The sequence below is a fragment of the Acanthaster planci genome, linkage group LG01 (genome assembly GCF_054643075.1).
Source record: "Acanthaster planci isolate LZ-2023a linkage group LG01, COTS_SCS, whole genome shotgun sequence".
NCBI classification, from domain to species: domain Eukaryota; kingdom Metazoa; phylum Echinodermata; class Asteroidea; order Valvatida; family Acanthasteridae; genus Acanthaster; species Acanthaster planci.
In genome coordinates this window covers 4,141,859-4,163,195 of record NC_141777.1, presented here as the reverse complement: position 1 = coordinate 4,163,195, position 21,337 = coordinate 4,141,859, and the positions used below count along the sequence as shown (strand labels likewise).

General features: G+C 39.1%; 1 protein-coding gene and 1 long non-coding RNA gene across 7 annotated transcripts; one reads left to right on the top strand and one right to left on the bottom strand.

Annotated features, from left to right (window-relative positions):
* Nucleotides 1-2,581: 2,581 nt before the first annotated feature.
* Nucleotides 2,582-21,063, top strand: LOC110989981 (scavenger receptor cysteine-rich domain-containing protein DMBT1-like). Of its 2 annotated transcripts, none has more exons than XM_022254718.2 (14): nucleotides 2,582-2,705; nucleotides 5,891-6,001; nucleotides 8,463-8,777; nucleotides 9,722-10,024; nucleotides 10,544-10,864; nucleotides 12,931-13,224; nucleotides 13,467-13,574; nucleotides 14,653-14,964; nucleotides 15,654-15,950; nucleotides 16,241-16,432; nucleotides 16,542-16,730; nucleotides 17,305-17,490; nucleotides 19,251-19,353; nucleotides 19,678-21,063. In XM_022254718.2, the coding sequence occupies exons 2-14, from the start codon at nucleotides 5,917-5,919 to the stop codon at nucleotides 19,889-19,891; spliced, it is 2,919 nt and encodes a 972-aa protein (XP_022110410.2). In that variant the 5' UTR covers nucleotides 2,582-2,705; nucleotides 5,891-5,916; the 3' UTR covers nucleotides 19,892-21,063. The 2 variants fall into 2 exon arrangements, with proteins under 2 accessions (XP_022110410.2, XP_086994947.1); XM_087138821.1 differs by lacking the exon at nucleotides 2,582-2,705 and adding an exon at nucleotides 5,720-5,785.
* On the bottom strand, nucleotides 15,282-19,867 carry LOC147800274 (uncharacterized). Of its 5 annotated transcripts, none has more exons than XR_015425872.1 (3): nucleotides 19,729-19,867; nucleotides 17,326-17,472; nucleotides 15,282-16,724 (listed from the first exon to the last, which is right to left on the bottom strand). It is a non-coding gene; the product is annotated as an uncharacterized LOC147800274 (long non-coding RNA). The 5 variants fall into 5 exon arrangements; XR_015425876.1 differs by having other exon boundaries at nucleotides 17,370-17,472; XR_015425870.1 differs by having other exon boundaries at nucleotides 17,326-17,469.
* Nucleotides 21,064-21,337: the final 274 nt, after the last annotated feature.

Here is a 21,337-nt window from a genome sequence, read left to right as displayed (position 1 = left end):
GGAAATGGCATCTTTTGAGTTTATTGAATGGACAGTTGGCTTTAGAGGCAATCCAGTGAAGTTGATAACTGTGTACAGATGTCCTTATTCAACCATACATCCCATTCCTATTAATGCATTTTTGAGGAATTTGAAACTTACTTGGATGTTGTTTTAGACTGTAACTTGCCTGTACTCATTTGTGGATATTTTCCATGTCCATGTCAATGATGTAGAAAATCCAATGGTTATGAAGTTTTATGATATTTGTTTTTCGAGAAACCTGATCCAACACGTGCATGTTCCAACTCATGCATCTGGTCATACTCTTGATTTATTTATTACACATGACGACAGTAAACTCCGCCTCTCTCTACCTGTAGAGGGCTACTTTATATCAGATCATTGTTTTGTCACTACATTGTTACAAAACATGCCAGGCATATTGAAGTGAAAACACAATCGTATAGATCTTACCGGAAGATTGACAAGGCTGCACTTAGAAATGATATACGCTTTTCTCAGTTATGTGATAATGATTTGTTGGTGAGTGAAGATCTTGACGAGATGGTGAGCGTATATAATACTGCTCCCTCAAAAACTAAGAAAATTACAATTAGGCCAAAGGCTCCATGGATAACAGATGAAATTACTCAGTCAATTAAGAAGGCGTGCTGAAAGGCTTTGGCGAAGACACTTTACAACGTCTAGCTGAGATGTTTTCCAGCATTTCAGAAATAAGACAATAAATATGCTTTTTCAGCCCTGTAAGGATTATTACTTTAGTAAGATTAATGATTGCTATGGTGATCAAAAGAAACTATGTGGCATTAATAATTATCTGCTGAAGCCAAGTAGAAGTGATAAATATCCTACTTGTTCTTCGGAAAGTGACCTGGCTAATGGCTTTAATCGCCATTTCACTGATAAAATCATTAACATCAAGTATGATTTGGAGAGTCAGGCTCCTGTTGTCGATATTTTATGTAAAATAAATGGGGCTGGTCAAGAACTAGGCTGTTTGGCACCCCTTAATGCGAATTTGGTCAAACGTTTTATTCTGAAAGCTCCTTTTTAACATTGTATTAGTGATCCCATTCCAACGTGGTTGTTAAAGGAATGTATAGATATTTTATTTCCTATAACATCTATGGTTAATTGTTCCTTTAGAAGTGGTGTATTTGCCACTGAATGGAAAATACAGTGATATTGTTCCCTTGATTAAGAAACGAGGGGCCGGTGCCGACTTTTCGAATTTCAGATCAATCAGTAATTTGTGTTTCGTTTCCAAATTAGTGGAACGTATAGCTGCAAATCAAATCACTGCTCGTATGCACAAGAACAATCTCTTCCCGACAAATCAACCAGCTTATAGGCAGTTTCACACTACAGAAGCCATGCTCAGTAGAATTACTTCTGTTTCAAAATATGGGTAACAAACAGGTAGCCATGATTGTTTTACTTGACCTTTAATAGAGCCGCATTTGATACGGTTTGTCCAAATTATGGAGAATGATTTTGGTTTTTGTAACTATACTCACTTGGCTGTCATCATACCCCAGCAATCCTTACCAAAGGGTTTCAATTTCAGGTGCTCCGTCGGAACGTATCAGTGTTGAATTTGGGGTTCCTCAAGGTTCATGTTTGGGCCCCATGCTTTTCAGGGCTTATTTAAGTTCTTTATTCAAAGTTGTGGTTTGATACCCAGTTGTTGCAATTTTTTTCCCAAACTGTGTCATCAAACTCATCCATTGCAAAATATTGAAAAATGTGTTTCTTCGGTTCAAGCATGGATATTGAAACACAAGTTGAAACTTAACGTTGGAAAATCAGAGGTCACTTTGTTTGGTTCTCAACAACAGCTGGACAAAATCTACATTGACCATGTTAAAATTAGTGACGACATAAAAATGGTTGACAATGTCTGTATTCTGGGAGTCTGGCTGGAATCAACCCGTAACCTATACAAGTAGTTTTTGTAACTTTTAATTATAATTTTAATTGTAGTTTTTATATAAGTATAAAAAATAAATATATAAAAAATAAAAAAATGTTAGGAATGTGTAATCATTATTTTTACTATTTTGATATGTACAGCGCTATTGAATATTGCCCACAGAAATGGCACTTAAGAAATGAAATAAATGTTTAATGTTAAATATCATTGAATCACCCAAGAAAAGAAATTTTATGTAAGTCAAAATCAAATAAATCAACATGCTTTGTGTACAAACCAATACAACATTTTCTTCCTGAGATCACATTACAGATTTGTTCATGAATATGGAAATTTTCGTTACCACAAAAACCAAAGAGGCAGGCAGCAATACAGCAATACAGTGAAGCAAAATTTTAAAAGAGATGTAAAGGTGCATTTTGAAAGTTTAAGTTTAAATAAAATACATTGCAGTTGCCCTTTAAAGTGTCAGGGTTAAGGAAGTTGCGATTGCTATAATCAGCCCGCTAAAATGTAAGGTAAATAGATTACTAGTAGCGTTTTCACCGAACGCCCCGCCGCTCTCGACACGTATTGTATTGTAGCTATTGTTATCATACATATGAACAGACACCTGACACCAGGGCTCATTTCAATGTAAATAATATTCCCCTTGTAATCAGCAGTCACGCTGTAAATGCTCAGGATATCACTTTTCACTTGTACACGAAAAGCTGCTTTTTACACATTTTCGGCATACGGCGTCAGTTGTCTCTTTGTCTTTTGCAAGGTAAGTTAAACTGGAGTCATGCATTTTGCCCTTAATGTTTATATTTCAGTGTGTACGTACAAAAAAGACACTTTTTCAGCCCTTAAAACACACCGAAATCATACCTAAGGAATAATGAATTGTAATTATTATTATTTACAATTTCTGGTAATGACACCAAGGATTTTTCAAAAGTGCCCGAGGCACTATAGCTCACAAGCCTGAAGAAACCTGTAGAGAGGAGACAGTGAGAAACATTTACAGTTTTAGAGGTGGGAGGAAAACCTCAGAAGAATATTCTCGGTGAAACCCACGGGATCAGGTAGGGTCAGAACGCCCAATCCACACGTGGACCGGGGCGGAATTCGAAGCCAGATGCAGCGGCATTAACGACTGTATAAAGACTGAAGAGCTCATCAAAGGACAGTTAGACACATACAAAAACAAAACCTACCGAATCAAAACTGGTTTCGTCAGATATATGTTTGCTTAGAAAGATTTCCAAGTATTTCATGTAATGGACCACTAACCCTACTCGAGTTCTGGGAACCCGAGATATGGTCGCCTCTAAGCATGTCAAAATCGCAATTTGCAATCAAGTTCAAATTTAGTATTTCACCACTGGAATATGGCAAATCTTTTTTACGTCTTATCTTTTGTTTATCTATAGTGTTTAACTTATTATACCAGTAACGCAGCTAACAAACTTGTAAAAATTGTGTACCAGCCATTGTGTTCAGTGGAATGGAATGCGGATATAACTCGGGAATTTTGAAATGATACTCCACTGTACAAACAATATGGTGCAGCCTCATCAAAAAGTGCAAACAGGACATTCAGTTGAAGTTCTGCTTTTGTGTTTATAGCAATGCATGGACTGGTTTCAAAAGCCTTGGTTATTAGTTTGTGAAAGCGTAGCCCTCTAAATACGTAAATACGGCAAAGACGGGGATTTAAAGATCTTTACAAACTTGTTAGGTTGAAGTTCAAGCCTTTATGTCGCGAAAAAAGGTTGACTTCAATTGGTAGAGCCTATACGAAGGAGGTAAAAACCAAATTAATAGCATTATTCCAGTGAACTGCAGTGGCGTAAAACTGTGTTTGAAAGGGGGTGGGGAAAGGTAGGGGGTGAAATGCCCAGTCATGGAAATTGGAAAAGCGGGCGGGGGGAACACCATATAGGGGGAGATGTTCTTGATAAAGATGTACTTCTGTAATCAAATTCATGAAGAATCTGATAGAGAGAAACAACGAAAAAGTGGAGATTCTTTGATTGGAATGGGCAAGTGCGCGAACCCAGACTTTAGCCACGTCCCTCCTTCCACAATTATTGTCCATATTGTACAAAACAACAAAAAGGCTTTACTGATACTTTGAGAGCCGCGAGATGAATTCCATCTTTGTCCAGCGTTGGCTGGCTATGACATTTGCAAGTATCATTCCTGTCTCAAACCGTGGAGTAACTCCTTGGCAGGGTGCACAACTATTTTTCATTCACAGACTCAATTCATGCTTTACACGAAGTTACACACAGACATGTATGCAGTCGATGCCATCAGTGTATGGCATGGCACATACACACACTGTCGTACGGTCCAAATTGTTTTATGTCTACACGATTGTTGCGGAAATACGCTAAATTTAAGTTAGCAAAGCCTAAGGCTATCGAGATGACTGTACGGGGCTGGGAACCTTTTACCCCACCAACTAGCAAGTATCACGAGTGACTATTTTGAGAAGTACAGTTGACTGTCTCCTCAAAGGAAGATGACGTTTACAACCTTGGAAGTACATGCTTCCTATTTCAGATCCCTCAGTCGCCAAAAAATATTCTTCCGTTTGGAAAAACACACATTTGGAATATCACCTCATTCATTTGGGAGGTATCATACTTACGTTTTAAACGATTAATCTGTTTTGCAAAATTGAACATGAATTGTGATTGCTGAAGTTGTTTTACAGATTGTTTAATAGCAGACTAGAGGTGAAACTGAGGTTTAACCGAAAGTGAAGTGGCTAAATGCGAAGTTTAAAATACATACACAAAGAAAAAGGATAAGAAAAATAATAAATAATTATACGTAACCTTAAGAATCTACTTCTAAATTAAAACTTAAAAAAGATAAAAAAACTAAAATGGAAGGGATATGTAAAAATGAAACTAAAATGGAAGAAGTATACGCAAAAATAAAGAAGACACATTAAAAACATATAGTGCAATGTAAGGAGCGGTTCGCTTTAATTGAAAATCGCTAATCTCAACAGAAAATGTAGCCGCGTCAAATCTAAAAATTTTTCAACCGTATTGAACCTCTAAAACAACCTGCTTTATTTTTGAGAGCGTTTCTCAGCGTGTTTGACATTGTAATTTAATGTCACAAGTGCTTTTTCTGGGTGTATCAAATCAAGTTTGACCATCAGTTTTGAGGAATGTCCAAACTCTACATTCTTAAAAACTGTACATTCTTAGGGAAAAATCGACACTTTACGTCACAAGAGTGGTTTAATACATCAGAATGGTATGTTTATAGTTTTTAAAAAGTGCTTTCCCCTTTTAATAATATTGCAAACATTTTAGTCTTTGGGAAATCCGGGAAAAAATTCACAATCTGCTCTAATGTTTTGCTTATCACAAAAAACGTGTGGGGGAACGATTTAATAGCTCATATTCCGAACTCAGAAAGTGTGTGTGTTAATGTTGGGGAGGGGGGGATTGATATATACCTCCAATCCCCCCGCGATTTACGCCTGTTGTGAGCTGGGAAACAAATATAAGCAAGCAGGGCGGGTTGGCAGGGATCAATCAAGTGAACAAACAAACAAGTGAATAAACAACAAAAATGGTAAACTACAGCATCAGCAACAAGAGGAACAAATAGTTGAAAACAAAATCTCAAAATAATACAAACGAATACAAAGCACAATCACAAGATTTGTTGCGGGTGAACATCAAAAGGCGGTTCAATGACGCGTGGTGAATGCAAAAGCGAAGTGAATATGACGTCAAGAAGCATTTGTAGTGAAGTTCTCGAGTCAGAATGTGTCAACCCTTTACAAATGAAGCCACATGCGAAGGACAATGCTACCATGTGCAGAGATTGGTATCTCAATACATTAAATAGGTGAAATGCAAACAAATTAATGGCGTACACCTGAAAACAAAAACCTGGCATAACCTCATTAACTCAGTTTAATTTATCTTTTAGGTTAGCCGAACCAGAGAAGGAGCAGCATGTCTAAAGCGCTAGATCGTTGGACATGTGTAGTTTTCTTCCTGGTTGTGTTGATGGAGACTACTTTCAGCACCACTGATGCGTGTGAGTGAAATTTGTATCTGCTTGTATGTTCTATAGTTTTATAGATGATAAATACTTGCAAATCAATCTGAAGCTGCCAGAGTAGTTTCCTTGCCACGAAACTTTACACGAAACTTCTGAGAGACATCTCTGTTACAGCGGCGTTTAAGTTAGCCCAAGTGGGAAAAATGATCAGCTTGAACGGACCTATCCGGTCCAGAAAGGCCCAGACTGTAGGAAGGTCGATGAATATTCAGTATCGCTTTGATTTTGCCTATTATTCGTATGGTGGCCAAGGATTACAGAAACATCACTCTTGGTTGGTGTCAGATATCACCTCAAGATGTACATCTTGAGTTTTACATATTTCATATTTCTATATTTACAAAGTAGTCATTTCTGATTATCATTTAAAATAATGCAGTTTTTCATGTTCAAAGGCCCAGAACAGTTATTGCGTCATTGTTTTGTTTATAAAATTCTTACATAAGAATAGCCATTGTCGCAAGTGACTTCTTGTTTCATCATGTTTGTAATTTTGAATCCAGTTTGGTTTTTCTTTTAGTCCATGTGCAATGTGTAGATTCACCATTGGTTGCAAGTTCAATGATGAATATTCAGAAGTAGGTAGAACTTAGTCGCTCATAGTATGTGAGTGTGCCCAAGAAGATAGGACTGTTTATTATAGTGTGGCATAGTGAGCAGTGCAGTTGATTACTACTGAGGCATTTGAGGGTGTCTTTGTTACAATTATGTACCATGGTGTGGCAGCGTAAGTGACTGGTGGAGTGTTGGAATTTTCCAAATATTTTCCAAATTCTGAATTCTTTGGGTGTGACCGATTTAAGGCTGTATTTGGACACCACTGATAGCTCCGCCATATATCTCGATGAGAGAGAACCGAGTTGCATCTGGTTCACGTCAGAGGGTTTTAAAGAAATATTATCCTGTTAGCCTAAAGCCTTACCAGCCAAAAACGCCAGATTTTGTTGGTGTTCTGTATGCCCAGAATTTCCTCAAGATATTTTCTTTAGGTGCCAACTATAGCACAAGTTATGGGGGTTTTGAGCTACCGAAGGAGAACTCCAACACAACACAAAGGTGGACCGGCATTTTTTTAATGTGGAAGTCTGAGGGGCCTTTTCTGAAGCTGTCCAAGACGCTAGTTGCAGAACTGACAGGCTCAACGAGGAGGGAAATGGCGACAACACATCATTTTATATGTGTAAAAACAATATGGATGTTTGTTAAGTTCTGCTGATTTTGATGTGATGTAGAATTTGGTCAGTGTCTTTTTACCAGTGAATTTTTGACAGCATGCCCATTAAATAATAGGAGAGAATATCAAAAATGTACAGAGCGTTTCTTTTACATTGGAAGATGTAAAAAGCAGATTTCTGAAAAAATTGAATGGGTTTAAGGTTGTACTGCATTTATATAAACGTGCCTTAAGTTACAAAAATCAAAGGAAATCTTGAAAATTCTTAGATGAAAAGTGTGTTTAGTCAAACTAGATTTCATGTGTGGAGACAAAGTTTGGGATTTTAGGTGTTAGTAAAGGAATCTGAGATTTAATAATGGAAACTGAGAATTCGAAAGAAAAACCTGAGAATTTAAAAGAAGAGGTTGGAAGAGAATTTTTAATGTTGACTGAACGGAATTTAATGAAAATGTTAAGACTTTAGAGATTAATAGAGAACAAAAAAATTCAGATTTTGAGAAGTCGATATTACAAGGCAATGTTACGAATTGAAAAGAAAATCAAAAGAGGGGAACAAAAGAAAGGGATAAATCAAACAAGAGAGATCTGTAGTTTGGAAAGTTTAAAAGATTTCTCCAATTTAAAAGAACCGAACGAATACATGTATTAAATTGAAGTGTAAACTAAAATATTTCAGTGAATTGAAAATTCTGAATCAGTTTCTGAGAAGTGTGGTAACAAAAAGCGTGGAAGGCAAGACGAGTAAGAATTCCTGAACCTTACTTGTGACATTGATTGATAGGCCATAGGTCATGAATACATTTTGATATGTAAAAATTGCAAATTTGGAGGGCGACTTTTAAATCATTCTGTAAACTTGCAGTTACTTTCAATACGGTACAGTTGCGCGGAGATTTTAACAATCAATCGTTGATTAGTTGTGAATAACTAGGTTTGGTGGAATATGTTTTCATAATTCAAGATTGTTTCAATTGTGTTTTCATTTGTCAGTGGTCCATAGTATATGGCGTGTTTACATGTAACCCCTTCTAAATTGCCCGTAGAGAACGTCTTAAGAGGTTGGGCTGACAGCCATGGATTTTAACGATGATAATAAAAAAAATAAAAAAATTAAAAAAGTGGTCCTCGAACATAGTTTTGTAAGAGTTTGAAACAACATCTCATTCGGACACTTTTCGTAACACGTCACACACGAAGCTCAACAGCGTTTGTCAAATCGTTCATAAATCAAGGTTAACCTTGTAATTTTTTCCCTGATAGCTGATGTACGTCTCGTCGATGGCAATACTGGTTATGAGGGTCGAATAGAGATTTTTCTGAATAGAGCATGGGGCACCGTGTGTGATGACTCATGGGGGCTACAGGATGCTCAGGTCGCATGCAGACAGCTCGGGTTCCCTGGTGCCGTTACGGCTACCTCCCAAGCGTCTTATGGTCGTGGGAGTGGGCCTATTCTTCTCGATGACTTACTATGCAACGGTAACGAAGCAAATCTTGAAGACTGTCCACACAGAGGAATCGGCGTCCATAACTGTGGTCATAATGAAGATGCAGGTGTTGTATGTAGTCCGAGAGGTACGTTTTAATATGAAAATAAGCAGCTTGTCAGCCCTTACATAAATAATGGGCGCAAATAATGATGCTGTTTTTATAGTAGGCATGTGGGGGGGTGTTAGCTAGTTGGCATGCTTGTCGATTTTTAAAATACATATACATGTAATGGCAAATGAAAGGGTTCTCTCTGTTTGGGCTCAAAGCCATTACAGCCAGGGCTGTCTCATCACTGATTCCAAGAATATACCCCAGTACAGAAATTTTTGTGTGAGCCAGCAAAGGCAGATCTAGGAATTTGTGCTGGGGAATTCGAAATACATTTTTATTTAAGGTTATTACATATCATTTATTATTATTGCTGCTTGACATAGCCCCCAACAGCAATAAAATTACAGCCCCACCTCCACTGAAATCGCTATTGGCTCTTTATGAGGTCTCCGCCATTTAGGATACTCGAGATTATGCCTAAAAACCCTGTTAATTGGATAATTGAGTGGGAAACACGATTTTGTGGACACACCTATAATGTAGTGATTAAGGGAGCCTCCTTATTTCCAAGGCTAAACAAATCCTTTTTTACATGGGAATACAAGCCTTTTATGGTATTGTTATCCCCCATCCCTTTATAAAGAAGGCAAATTCCCATGCATCACAGAAGTTAAGCTCAAGGAGGTAATACCAAAATGGGTTGTAAAAAGTAGTTTTTGTGACATTACTTGATCTTGCATTACAGAAATAATCATTTGCTTCTCAGTTAAATATACACTAATTATCCCTTTTGAACTTTCAGTGTCATTTTAGTTATGAAGCACTAAAATATTGATTGATGTTCTTATAGCGTAACGTCCCGCTTAATTGAGAAACTATAGAAACACTTAACCACCCCACACTTCAAATAAACTAGATAATTATATTTTCTTTAATAAAACCTGTACTTTTCCGCGTTGTTTAAATTACCTTTTCAGTTCGTTCGGTTGACGGCCCGAGTTCAAACGAAGGTCGCGTGGAAGTGTTCTCTGGAGGTGCCTGGGGGACCGTTTGCGATGACTTCTGGGATCTAAATGATGCCACTGTCGTCTGCCGAGAACTGGGCTTTTCGGGTGCACTGGCGTCCCTTTCACAGGCTACTTTCGGCCAGGGTATAGGATTGCAGATACTGCTGGATAATGTCGGGTGCAGCGGACACGAACTGACGCTGTTTGATTGTCCACATAATGGTCTGGGGATTCACAACTGTAACCATTTTGAAGATGCAGGAATCAGATGTGGTAGGCTGCCGCACTAAATTTCTTTCGAGAATTATTCCAACTGTCCTTCATACTAACTGCAAATTCCCTGCCAACTTGAATGAAGCCACTGGCTGTCCCCTTACTTCACCAGTAAAAGCTGTCCAATCGCGTGTGTGTGCATACATCAAGGTCTCAGAGCGAGGGGGGAGGGCTCCACCCCAACGACTCCCCCCCCGATCAGCTCTTGCATGAATATAAACAAAAATTTCTAAACCAAAAGCCATCGAGACCAACATTGTTCACCCCTATTTTTCTGCCAAGGGAGTCTTACATGACAAGCTGCTTGGCAATCGCAGGATGTTTATTTTATTTGTGTATTCTGATTTTTCCTGTTTACTCGGGTTATTTTTTAAATGTAAAATTTTATTTAGGTTCTCATTCTCTTAAAAATACCGGTATATGCTAACTAACTTCCTGAAAGAAAATATTACTTTTCACATGTATTTTTCCATAACCACACCAACCACACTATAATGAAATTGCTCCCCACTTATACAGTTCCAAAACCTCGCTTAATGGGTGGTAATTCATTAAATGAAGGACGGCTCGAGATCTTCCTGAACAGTCAATGGGGCACTGTTTGCGACGATTCCTGGGGTATAGAGGATGCCAGAGTGGCTTGCCGACAGCTCGGCTTCCCCGGTGCCATCGAGGCTACCCATGGAGGATCATTTGGAAGTGGAAGTGGGCCGATTCACCTCAACAAGGTTATGTGCCTTGGTTCTGAAATCAACCTGCAGAGCTGTTCTCATGCCAGAATTGGGAGTCACATGAACTGTAACCATTCTAGAGATGCAGGCGTTGAGTGTTCTCCAGCAGGTAATCTGTCATGCATTTTCCCCATCATTATGGCAACTAGCGCAAGCTCAATATGTAGTGCACTCTCACCTTGGTCAAAGACCACTTCGTAGTCACTAGCAGTCATTTTATTGTCTTCTTTAAAGCTAAATAATTGATATGTCAGTTACAGCCATCTTAACCGAGGACCTGCGTGTGACGTCACGTCAGAGGGCATTTTTCTTCCTCTAGGGGTGCGTTCGATTAGCTTCCCTGAATACACCAGTGTCACACGCAAGGGAAGCCTCGAAATGAGGGTAATCGAACGCTGCAGTGTATTTGCCAAGGCATTCTGGGACAGTAAAAGGTCAAGTCCCTGCCATGTTCCATGATGTCCATGCTCGAACAGTCCATCCGTAACGTCATAATTAACACTCGGGCAACCTCCAGAGACCCGCTAGCCAGCTGGAGTAGTGGTGGCTGAGACCAGGGCAGGCACGAAGATCACGTGATGGCTAAACGAACGCTCTCGTGTAAGTTTGACTTACACGTGTAAGCTAATCGAACGCACCCTAGGATAAGCTCGAGTAAACCTTTTGTGCATCCATTGTCATTAAATGTAAATGGCAAAACGTGTTCTCTGGGAGGGCGCTCCAGGCAGGCCCTCTATAAAAGCACTTATTAGTGTTTTCGAAACTTAAGGTCAAAGGTTAGCCTGTGGCCAGCAGCAGTCATTTCGGCAACAAGCAGCTGTCGTCTGATGAAAGCTGAGCTGGTATGGTCGATCGAGCCTTTACGAATGTTAACAGTATTGGGGGAAGGCAGCTAGTGGTTATGGCTACTTTCTGTAAAATGGACCAAACGACTTTGTTTCCCCATTATTTCCAACACTTTAAGCCAAACTTTGTCAGTTTTGGGCCTCGCACACATTTTTTGTGCATGGACTGTTTGTAGATTGGGGATACCGTGCACGATATGGAGCCGATGGGTACCCCCGCCACATGTCCAGTCCCTATACACACTCTAGACTATTGTCACCTAACACATCCCCCCCTAAAAGTCAGTACAGAATTCCTGAGATTCCGATCAAACAATGACCAACACAAAGGCGGGGGGGGTCTCTCGGCCCATATCTTGCATCATATGAGATTAGGGGCTAAGGTCACGTAGTGGTCAGTATCGTCATTTTAGAAAAAAACACGAGAATTACATCGTTTTCACATGGTCAGTTGCAGCGCACGAGATATACATGACAATGAAGCTTTGTCTCGCCTTTCGTCCTCATGAATAATTTGTATGATGGCTGGCATCTTATGGGACCTTGTAGGTACAACAGTACCGTAAAAAGCCACTAGACATACATGTATAAGACCACAATTTGCACAAATTTTCTGTGAGCATCTGCGAAGCAAAAGTTTCCTTGGAGATGTACAAGAGGTAAAAAGAGATAAAAGAGATAAAAAGCGACTAATTATGTGAAAAGATCCATGAACATCAGATCCCTCTTGGTACATTGGCGTATGCCTTTAGATGGGTTATTTAAAAACATTTCAAGAACATCAGTTCGATTGAAAGAACTATATAGAGAGAGTTGTAAATAACCAAACAAAACAAGTAAAGTTCACGGAACTTTCCTGATGATTTCTAATGAGGATGTTACTGCAAAATGTATGCGACTGAATAAAGTTAGGGTTATGCGTGCACATTTTGAACCAATTTTCTGTTACCGAAATCGAATTCTCGTTACCAACAAATTGTACCCATGGTCTGAATACAATTGAGCAACATGGAGGTTGTAATCAAGTTGCAAAACTCAGGCATGCCAAAAGCACACTAAATTGATCCACCTCGATCGAGCTTAAGCACGCCCTTATCGGTTGAAAAGAGTTCATACGAGCATCCATGTGATGCGTGCCTTACCCCAGAGTTAAAATTAAATACGTTTGTATTGATATACATCCGTAATATTTTTAGGCCAAAATGTCTTTAGAAAGTGTCGTTCAAAATTAAAAACCTTTGCAAAACACACCTAAGATAACGCTGCACAGGCTCAATAGACTGAAGTCACATAGGCTGACATTAAATGTATAATATTCTATCTGCTGTAGTTCGTTTAGTTGACGGGACAAGCTCAAGCGAGGGCCGTGTGGAAGTGTTCTGGCACAGTACTTGGGGAACGATCTGCGATGATGGCTGGGATCTTGGAGACGCTACGGTCATCTGCCGGCAACTTGGCTTCTCCTCCGCTGTACAAGCTCTGACCTGGTCTTCTCCCGGTGATGGATTAATATTACTTGATGACGTACATTGCAGTGGGGACGAAGATACCGTGCTTGACTGCGTGAACAGCGGACCCGGGATTCACAATTGCGTCCACAATGAGGATGCTGGTGTTCGATGCGGTAAGAAGTACTGTGATTTCTACTTGTTCTTTGCAATAAAATTTGGAGACAACTGCGGCTGTTCTTGGAAGTTTGCCTGTTTCAAATGATTGTGTTCTGTAATAGCTTATGACAACCTTCTGATACCTACGAAAACATCTCAAATAAACCATACGGTTACTGTGCAGATGTACGAAAAATTATTTAGTAAAGATAATAATTATTTACTGTGAATCAGAAAAGTTGCATTTTTTAATCCTCAGAACCCTGTAGCAGTCGACCGTGCATAAACGGAGGGACATGCAGCAGCATTGGAGGCACCTTCACTTGCCACTGTCCAGACCACTTCCGTGGAACCACATGTGAAATCGGTGTGTGCAATTTATTTCAGTGTCTGATTTGAAATTTGAAATCATACTGTAGATCATAACATGGAATCATTGATAACGATACTGCATGCTATCAAGACACTGACTTTACCAATGAATCAGTAAAGATATTTTATTTGATAATAATGTCGAGACGAAATCAAAGATTTAATCAGAAGGAACCAACGACTATTTCAAAGATGGATGTGCGCCGGGGAGATGTAAATTAATTTTGGATTTTGCCCTGCCCGCGTGTATTTTAACACTGCATACTCAGTGTATGCCTCTGAAGGCTTGTTAAAAAACGATTTTTTAACTACTGTGAAGATATTTGTAGCTGAAGTGAAAAGAGACACAATCAGCCTAGTAAATAGCCATTCCTCACACACCCAGTTTTACATGAATGCTTCTATAAGAGCACATTCATATCACCGAAGATAGCTAGTTAACAATTTCAAAGTATTAAGGAGTCTTACCGTTTGAAAAATAATAAGTGTGCATTATTCATGTTCAAGCACTACATTCCATCAGCTCAGCAAACTCTTTAGTCGGTCGTTTCTGTCTTTACTTGGTCACCAGTTTGCAATTGAAACATTGAACTGATCCAGTTTCCGTCAAAGGGAATGAATCTATAAAATGAGAGACACATATGAGATAATGTAGGCCTACAAATACATGCAATTTCAAAACTTAGCCTGTAAGAAAGAAATCGTTACAAGGAAAGCGCCATTTATCTTTCTGCCTGCCATGCACACATTACGTACCCCTTTTCGTCGTAGAGCAGATTAATTAATCGATTGTGTTGGGGAAACAATAACTATAATTCAAGTTTGGCATAATCTTAAGGCAACATGATCTGTTCAGGAAAAGAAACATATTCTTCAATGTCGAGTAAACTTTGATAAATACATGTGTTTCTTGATTTTTTTTTTGGTTCCGAGTAAAAATGTCCATATTTGTATCTGAAGAACGGAAAAAACCGTTCTTGAACAATCATTCCTGAAATCTAAACATTAATCACAAGATCTGGTTTTGTTGTACATTCAGTAATAGATTTTCCCTTTTGTTAATTTTTGTCAAGGCCCAGTGCTTCGGCTTGTCGGTGGTGGTGCGCGTAACAAAGGTCGACTGGAAATCTTTCTCAACGGCGAATGGGGCACAGTTTGTGATGACTCGTGGGGACTAGAGGAAGCTACCGTGGCGTGCCGTCAGATGGGTTTCCCTAACACAGCGAGCGCTCTTGTGTCGTACGGCGGTGGAGTTGGACAAATTCATCTGGACAATGTCGTTTGCTCTGGTGTCGAAACAAATTTGATAAGCTGCCAACACGACACTGTAGAAATACATAACTGCAATCACATCAAAGATGTCGGCGTGGAATGTGCTCCATCTGGTAATACGTTATAGAAAGTTTAAGAGACAGTTTAAGAGACTCGAATAATTTTTGATTTAAAGATTAACCTGTCACAATGTTACACGAACATTTGCTCAACTGTTCCATGTAATTTTTGTTATAGTTTTCTTGTAAATCCTGAAAATGTGATTTGTTTCCATCCCAAAGATTCCTCAGTCCCCCAAACGAAATTTATCACATCAAAATCCAGATTTATGCGTGTGTTGCTCGATAAACTTTTGGTCAAGCTATCTGATTCTCAAGGCTTGGTGTGGTCTCTTTGAGGTAAATCATTGCAGTAGTAGTGACAACGAAAGTTTACAAATAAAACATTTTACGGATTCTAATTCACCAAATTTTCCGATTTGTGAAGCTTTAGGATCCTTTCATAGAGATATATGTTATCAAGTAGGCACGGCTATATTTGTGGCCTCCACTGAAAGTGTACAAACCGTTGTTTAGTTCACTTTTTTTAATACATTGGTTTTAAAGGATGGGCTATTTTGATCTTAAACAGTCTGTGGTAATTTTTTCCTTATTTTGCTTTTTTTGCAGACATTTAATGAATTGAAATCTAGTGGTTGAAAAGTGATTTAAATTCATCAGTACAGTAAGAGTGGATGTTGTCAGTAGAGGAGATTGCAATTATTACTTAGAATAATATGCAAGTTTAACGCTTTTCCTCTAAGTTCGTTTAGTGGACGGTTTTACCGTCGGAGAAGGCCGCGTGGAGGTGTTTTCTGGTGGCGCTTGGGGAACTGTGTGCGACAGTGGCTGGGACCTGAACGACGCAACTGTCGTCTGCAGGGAGCTTGGGTTCCATGGAGCGTTGCAGGCGTTGACAAATGCTGCATTTGGGGTTGACTACGGACTGGATATTCTCCTTGGTCGTCTGAGTTGTTCCGGTGACGAGGAAACGGTACTGGATTGCGCACAGTTCGGAAGTCAATTCTGTTACCACACAGACGATGCTGGAGCGCGATGTGGTAGGCAGCTTTGTGCAAAAAGTTATAAACCGGCTGCTGCTATGATGTATCGTTTCACCGATTATCGTCCAAAACAGCGCCTCGTTTCATTAAAAAGCCTTAGCATTTAATTAAAGATTCAAATGGAGGATCGTGCATTTTTCTGCACGTTTTTGGAAGAGGTGTTGCATTGGTGTTGCCATAAACCCCATGACACAGTAGTTTCAAAGAGCTGTTATTATTGATTATCCAGAGAAATTTTGGAAGGCATCATCATAAAAAGTCTATGAATATTGCTTATTTTCAAATAGTTGGTGGATGTGTCGTCAGTTCTGACTTGTCCGACGGTCTTGTCATATTGTCGGAGCCGCTAGATGTATATCCACCGGGTTTCGTGCTTGAGTTTGACTGCCTTCCTGGATATCAGTTAAGCGGATCTGCAGTGCGAATTTGTCAGTCAAACTTCACGTGGTCCGGGCAACCCATCGAATGCTTGGAGGAAGGTGAGGAAGTCTTGACGGTTGTATCTGGGTGAAGTGTAACATGACAAATTCAATCCTCAGCTGTTAAAATGTACGTTCTTGTAATCGTTTTCCAACACGTTTTGTATAGTCGTTGGGTGCATGCTTACGCCAGATCCGAAAGGTGTTCTCATCGTTACTCCGTTGCAAGTGGCCTACTCCCCTGGTGTCACGGTGGCTTTCGACTGTCCCGACAGATATCGCCTGAACGGGTCAAGGATGCGGATTTGTAAGTCCGACCTGACTTGGTCTGGTGAGCAAACCGGATGTCTGCCTGCAGGTGAGAAGTTTTCTTTAGTCATTGGACTTTAAATCTGACGGACTAACATCCACATTATGAACTCTTATCACAGACCTCTATAACATTTTCGGACACTGCCAATGGCACCGGATTATGAAAAGGAAGTTTCTTTCAAAGAGATAAAAAATCTGTAGTTTTTCAAGAGAATTCATTCGACGAAATGTTACCATTGAAAAGTGGATTCATGTGATGGAATTTAGCTTAGATTTGTATTTCAAGAAAAACTAAACGTTGTAGTTCAGCTTTCCCTTCCACACAAGCATATCCCTGTTTTTCATCATGGACATAACTTGTCATGTTTTCCAAACGAGGACGAATTCAAAATAAGTGGTACACTTTCGTTCATTAATTCTGTCGAAGGTTTGCTCATCTCGTTGCCAATATGACAAATATTAGCCGATGTTCCATCAAGCTTCAGGCTCACACTTTAAGTATATCCATTATCTATCTGCCCCTCTTGATTTCTGGTTTCATTCGCAAGACACTTACTGCACATACACTCTCCCCTTTCTCTCCCCTACTTCCCTTTCTCCTCCCCCCTAAATGATTTCAGGATGTGACATTACACCCGTACCATCGGATGAACTCGTGCTTGTATCAGGCCAGAAGACTGCATACCTTCCTGGTGACTGGCTGAAGTATGACTGCCTGGACGGATATCAACTCAGGGGATCCTCCGAAAGAGTTTGTCGGTCTGACTTCACGTGGTCTGGGCGATCTGCTGAATGTGTTCTTAAAGGTAATCCATCGCTATTCACCCGATCCGACCACCACCGCTACGTATAAGTGAGGCCTGTGCGGCAAAATAGCCTGCAAGAACCGTGCTGCTAATATATTTTTGTATAGTGCAATACAGTAGGCAAACTTATAAGTGAGGCTCGTCAGCGTCAAGTAAGCAGAAGGCTGGAACAAGCCTCTCTTAAAAGTTTGCCTACTGTATTGCATCATACGATAATATATTAGCATCACAGTTAGAGCATGGCTATTTTGCTGCACAGGCCTCACTTATAAGTAGCGGTGGGTAATCGGATCGGGTGCGTTATTAATATCCCCAGCGTACTTCACTTGTCCTTAACACTTATATTAATTAAATTGAGAAATAACTGCTGCACAAATTAAAACGCCATCTATTTGCCTCTATTGACATGTTCATATTGCACAATATAATTGTTTCATTTCAAAGATTACGCCCGTCAAGATATTTGAAAACTAAGAAATGTTCATGGTTTAATCTGTAACAAAAGAAGCACTGTATCCCATCGGCCACACGGGCTCTTTAGTCAATCGGTTCAGTCCTTTAAGCCACTCGTTTGCAAATCAAAACTTGAACTGATGTCAAAATTTCCCTCACCTCAGAAGTTGCGAAATAAATTTTAGATCAAAAACAAAAATTACAAAAAAACCCCGAACCCGTTGATAATAAAATCGTCAAAAGGAATGGACCATTCTTCTTCTCGACTGCCATAAAGATGGGGCAAAAGGTTTACATATATTCAACTGTTAGAATAAAAAACGGTTTTCCTCGAATTTCACAACTTCACTCATTCCTCATTCCAACTTTTCTTTTCAGGAGGACAGACAAGATGGGTCTCGACTTAATGTACATGGTGTATGAGTCAAATAAAAACACCCACAGACATATATGTGATCCCGTACTTCGTAATCAGGAATAAGTTGCTGTAATGGCCGAGTAGAGTGGGAATGTGGGTATAAATATTGACAAATTGATGTGGCTGTTTTGTATATTTTGGAAGTATATGAAAGATTACCATCGACACCATTTGAAAGGTTAAGAAATTCTCGTTCTAATCACGTACACATCTCAAAAATAAATGTCTGATAATGATGTATCACATGTATCATTCAAAGTTGGGCGTACAAAAAGCCCACAATTCTACATACTCCCAACCCTAATAATTGTGAGTGCCACTTTCTGTATTTTTGTCATATGTCAAAGTCGCAGTAGACCTCTTTCTGAAGTGTTTTTGAACGGCAATAAGGGATAGGTGTAAATTTTAAAAATTTCTTTTCAGAAATATCAATATTTTGAACACACTAAATGTCTCTGAGTATTTTCAATCGAAGTACACAATATAAACATTTTGTTGAGACACAATTTGTCTGACGTCGTAAAGAAACGTTAGGAAAATTATTTCAAACAACGAAAAATTGAGGAAATGTTTTTTCTACTAGGTGTATGTTAACTTTTCCCCCAAACTACACATGCCCTAACCCTTACTGACATTCAACTGAACTCAATTGTACTCACACTAAACTCAGTTGAATGTATATTGTAACTTCATAATTGTATTCTTTTCAGTCTAATGGCCGGGGCTTCCCCCCACTATTAAAACCGTTCAGCCGCCGTTGGATACGACTATGTGCCAAAGGAAGTGGGTGGACTTGACGATATTGGCATCGAAGTTGGTGGGATTTTACGTAGTCTTTCTATAAGAGTGTATGACACGTGGCAAGTTTTGGTCTCATTATTTTGTTTAGGTCAAGAAGCTTACTCTGCACCGATTGCTCCGATAGCGGCTGGAGCAGGAAGCCTCGTCGTCTTCATCGTCCTGCTACTTTTTGCATTCATTTTCCTCAAAATGTATGTCACTTTATTTTCCTTGCGTCGTTGTATAGGGCAAGATTTCAAAATTTCATGACACGTTTAAAATGTGTATAGGTTAAAGTGATTCTGCTGGTCATTAAGAATGACATACATACCGCTACCTACCAAACAGCATTAACGACAGCGTTTAAGTTTCTCAATTTATAAGGCCAAAAAAGTCTCTGGTGTCTGGTCAGGGGCTGACTTCAAAGGTCATGTTTGGAAAAAATGCAACTTTCAGCAATTATTCAATATAGTGACATACTTTCAAACTTCGCATTGATATATACTGTTACGTTCTCTTTCATTAAAAACAAACAGGAGAAAAGGCCGGCGCAGATCAGGTGGTGACAGGCCAACAGGAAACCTTACCATTGCTGCAATAAGTTCTGAAGGGTTGTCCATGAATGCCGCAGCTACTAATGAAGTGTGTGACGCTGTTTATGAGGAAACAATTAACGGTAGTAGCAGTACTGGCAGGTACACAAATGTGAGAGGAAGCCTGCCCAACCCACCTATCCCAGCAAAAAACTGAAACAAAAGCAATTCATCTATGTACAAATTTCTTGTTCACTTTCTTACTGATCTGCTTCCGCAATGATGGTGGTTTAGCCTCTGCATTAGCATGGATATTATACGATTGTGTTCCAACAAAAATTGTTCAAAGTCTCCCTTGAAACCAACGGGAAAAGACTTCATCGTCTCGCTTAACAGTATTCGACTGCAGTTCTTAAAATATGAAACTGTTTCAATTCCCCAGACTTGAGTTTAAAACAAATTGATGTTATGTTAAATATGCTGTCAAGCATTAGTAAGGGTGATCAGACTGAGTAAGATATTGTCAGATATTACAGCATATTATCAAAGATAATCATTTATTACCACTTTCAAATGACAAGTTATTGTGTCGCACGACAAAACCTGTGCGGGCGGACTTTGGCAAAGGCATTCTCATCAATACTTTGATATTATCGATCGTTCTAGTTCCTAACTCATTTGATTTGTGATTTAACTGGGACCTGACTTTAAAGGTGACCGACTTAGTTAAAATGCGAAGATATTGTTATAAGCTACTTCATGTATTACTTCCTAGACAATATTGCTTTCATTAAAGTTCCTGTCTCTTTTATATATTCGGAAAGTTTCCCAAACACTTACTAAAAAGAAACAAATCTAATAATAAACTAGAATACACATGCATTACAAGAAAACTCTGATTATAAACTTGATACTATCATATAAGATTCGTGTAAACAATTCGATATACTTCGTTATAAAATTGTTACGATTATGTTACAGTTATTCATTTACACAGAGTTGCGTTACGCATGCAAAGTGCATGTTTGAAAGTACCCTTTTTTCAGCAGTGCTTGGAGATGTATCAAGGTTTATATAAGAACTTTTATTACGATATTAAGCCAGCATTAAATAACAAAATTTGCTTAAAGCCAAGGAACTCTTAATTATCTTCTGATGATGGGTGGTACAAGGGAGGACTTTGTTATATCATTGTTGCACTCAGATCTGTCTCCATTTATTTTGGTTTTTTGACGGCAAGCTTTTAGGTGCAAAGTGTGGTTTAAATTTGTATGTAGACATATATTGCAGTAGTCGCATGTTTGCAAGTATACGTTAGAAATGAAGCATTATATTTACAAATTGGAAATAAATGTAGTTTTTGTATACTTAAATCTTTTAAAACCCGCATGAACACGTCCAGAGAACTGAACTTTATAAGCAAAATGTGCGAAAATATGTTAAAATTACAGTTTTCACGACCCTATTTCACTCCCTTCTGGGAGCAAAAGCTAAACAGCCGTTGGGTAGAGAAAGTTGTCTGAAGAAATGCCCAAGAATCGTGACGTCATAGGACGAGACCTTTATCCGGCGACTGTTTACTGTTACACAACGACGCGTCACCGCGTCATGTACATGTGCGTAATGCAGTAGCGTTAGCGTGTGCAATCATGTCAGACTCAAG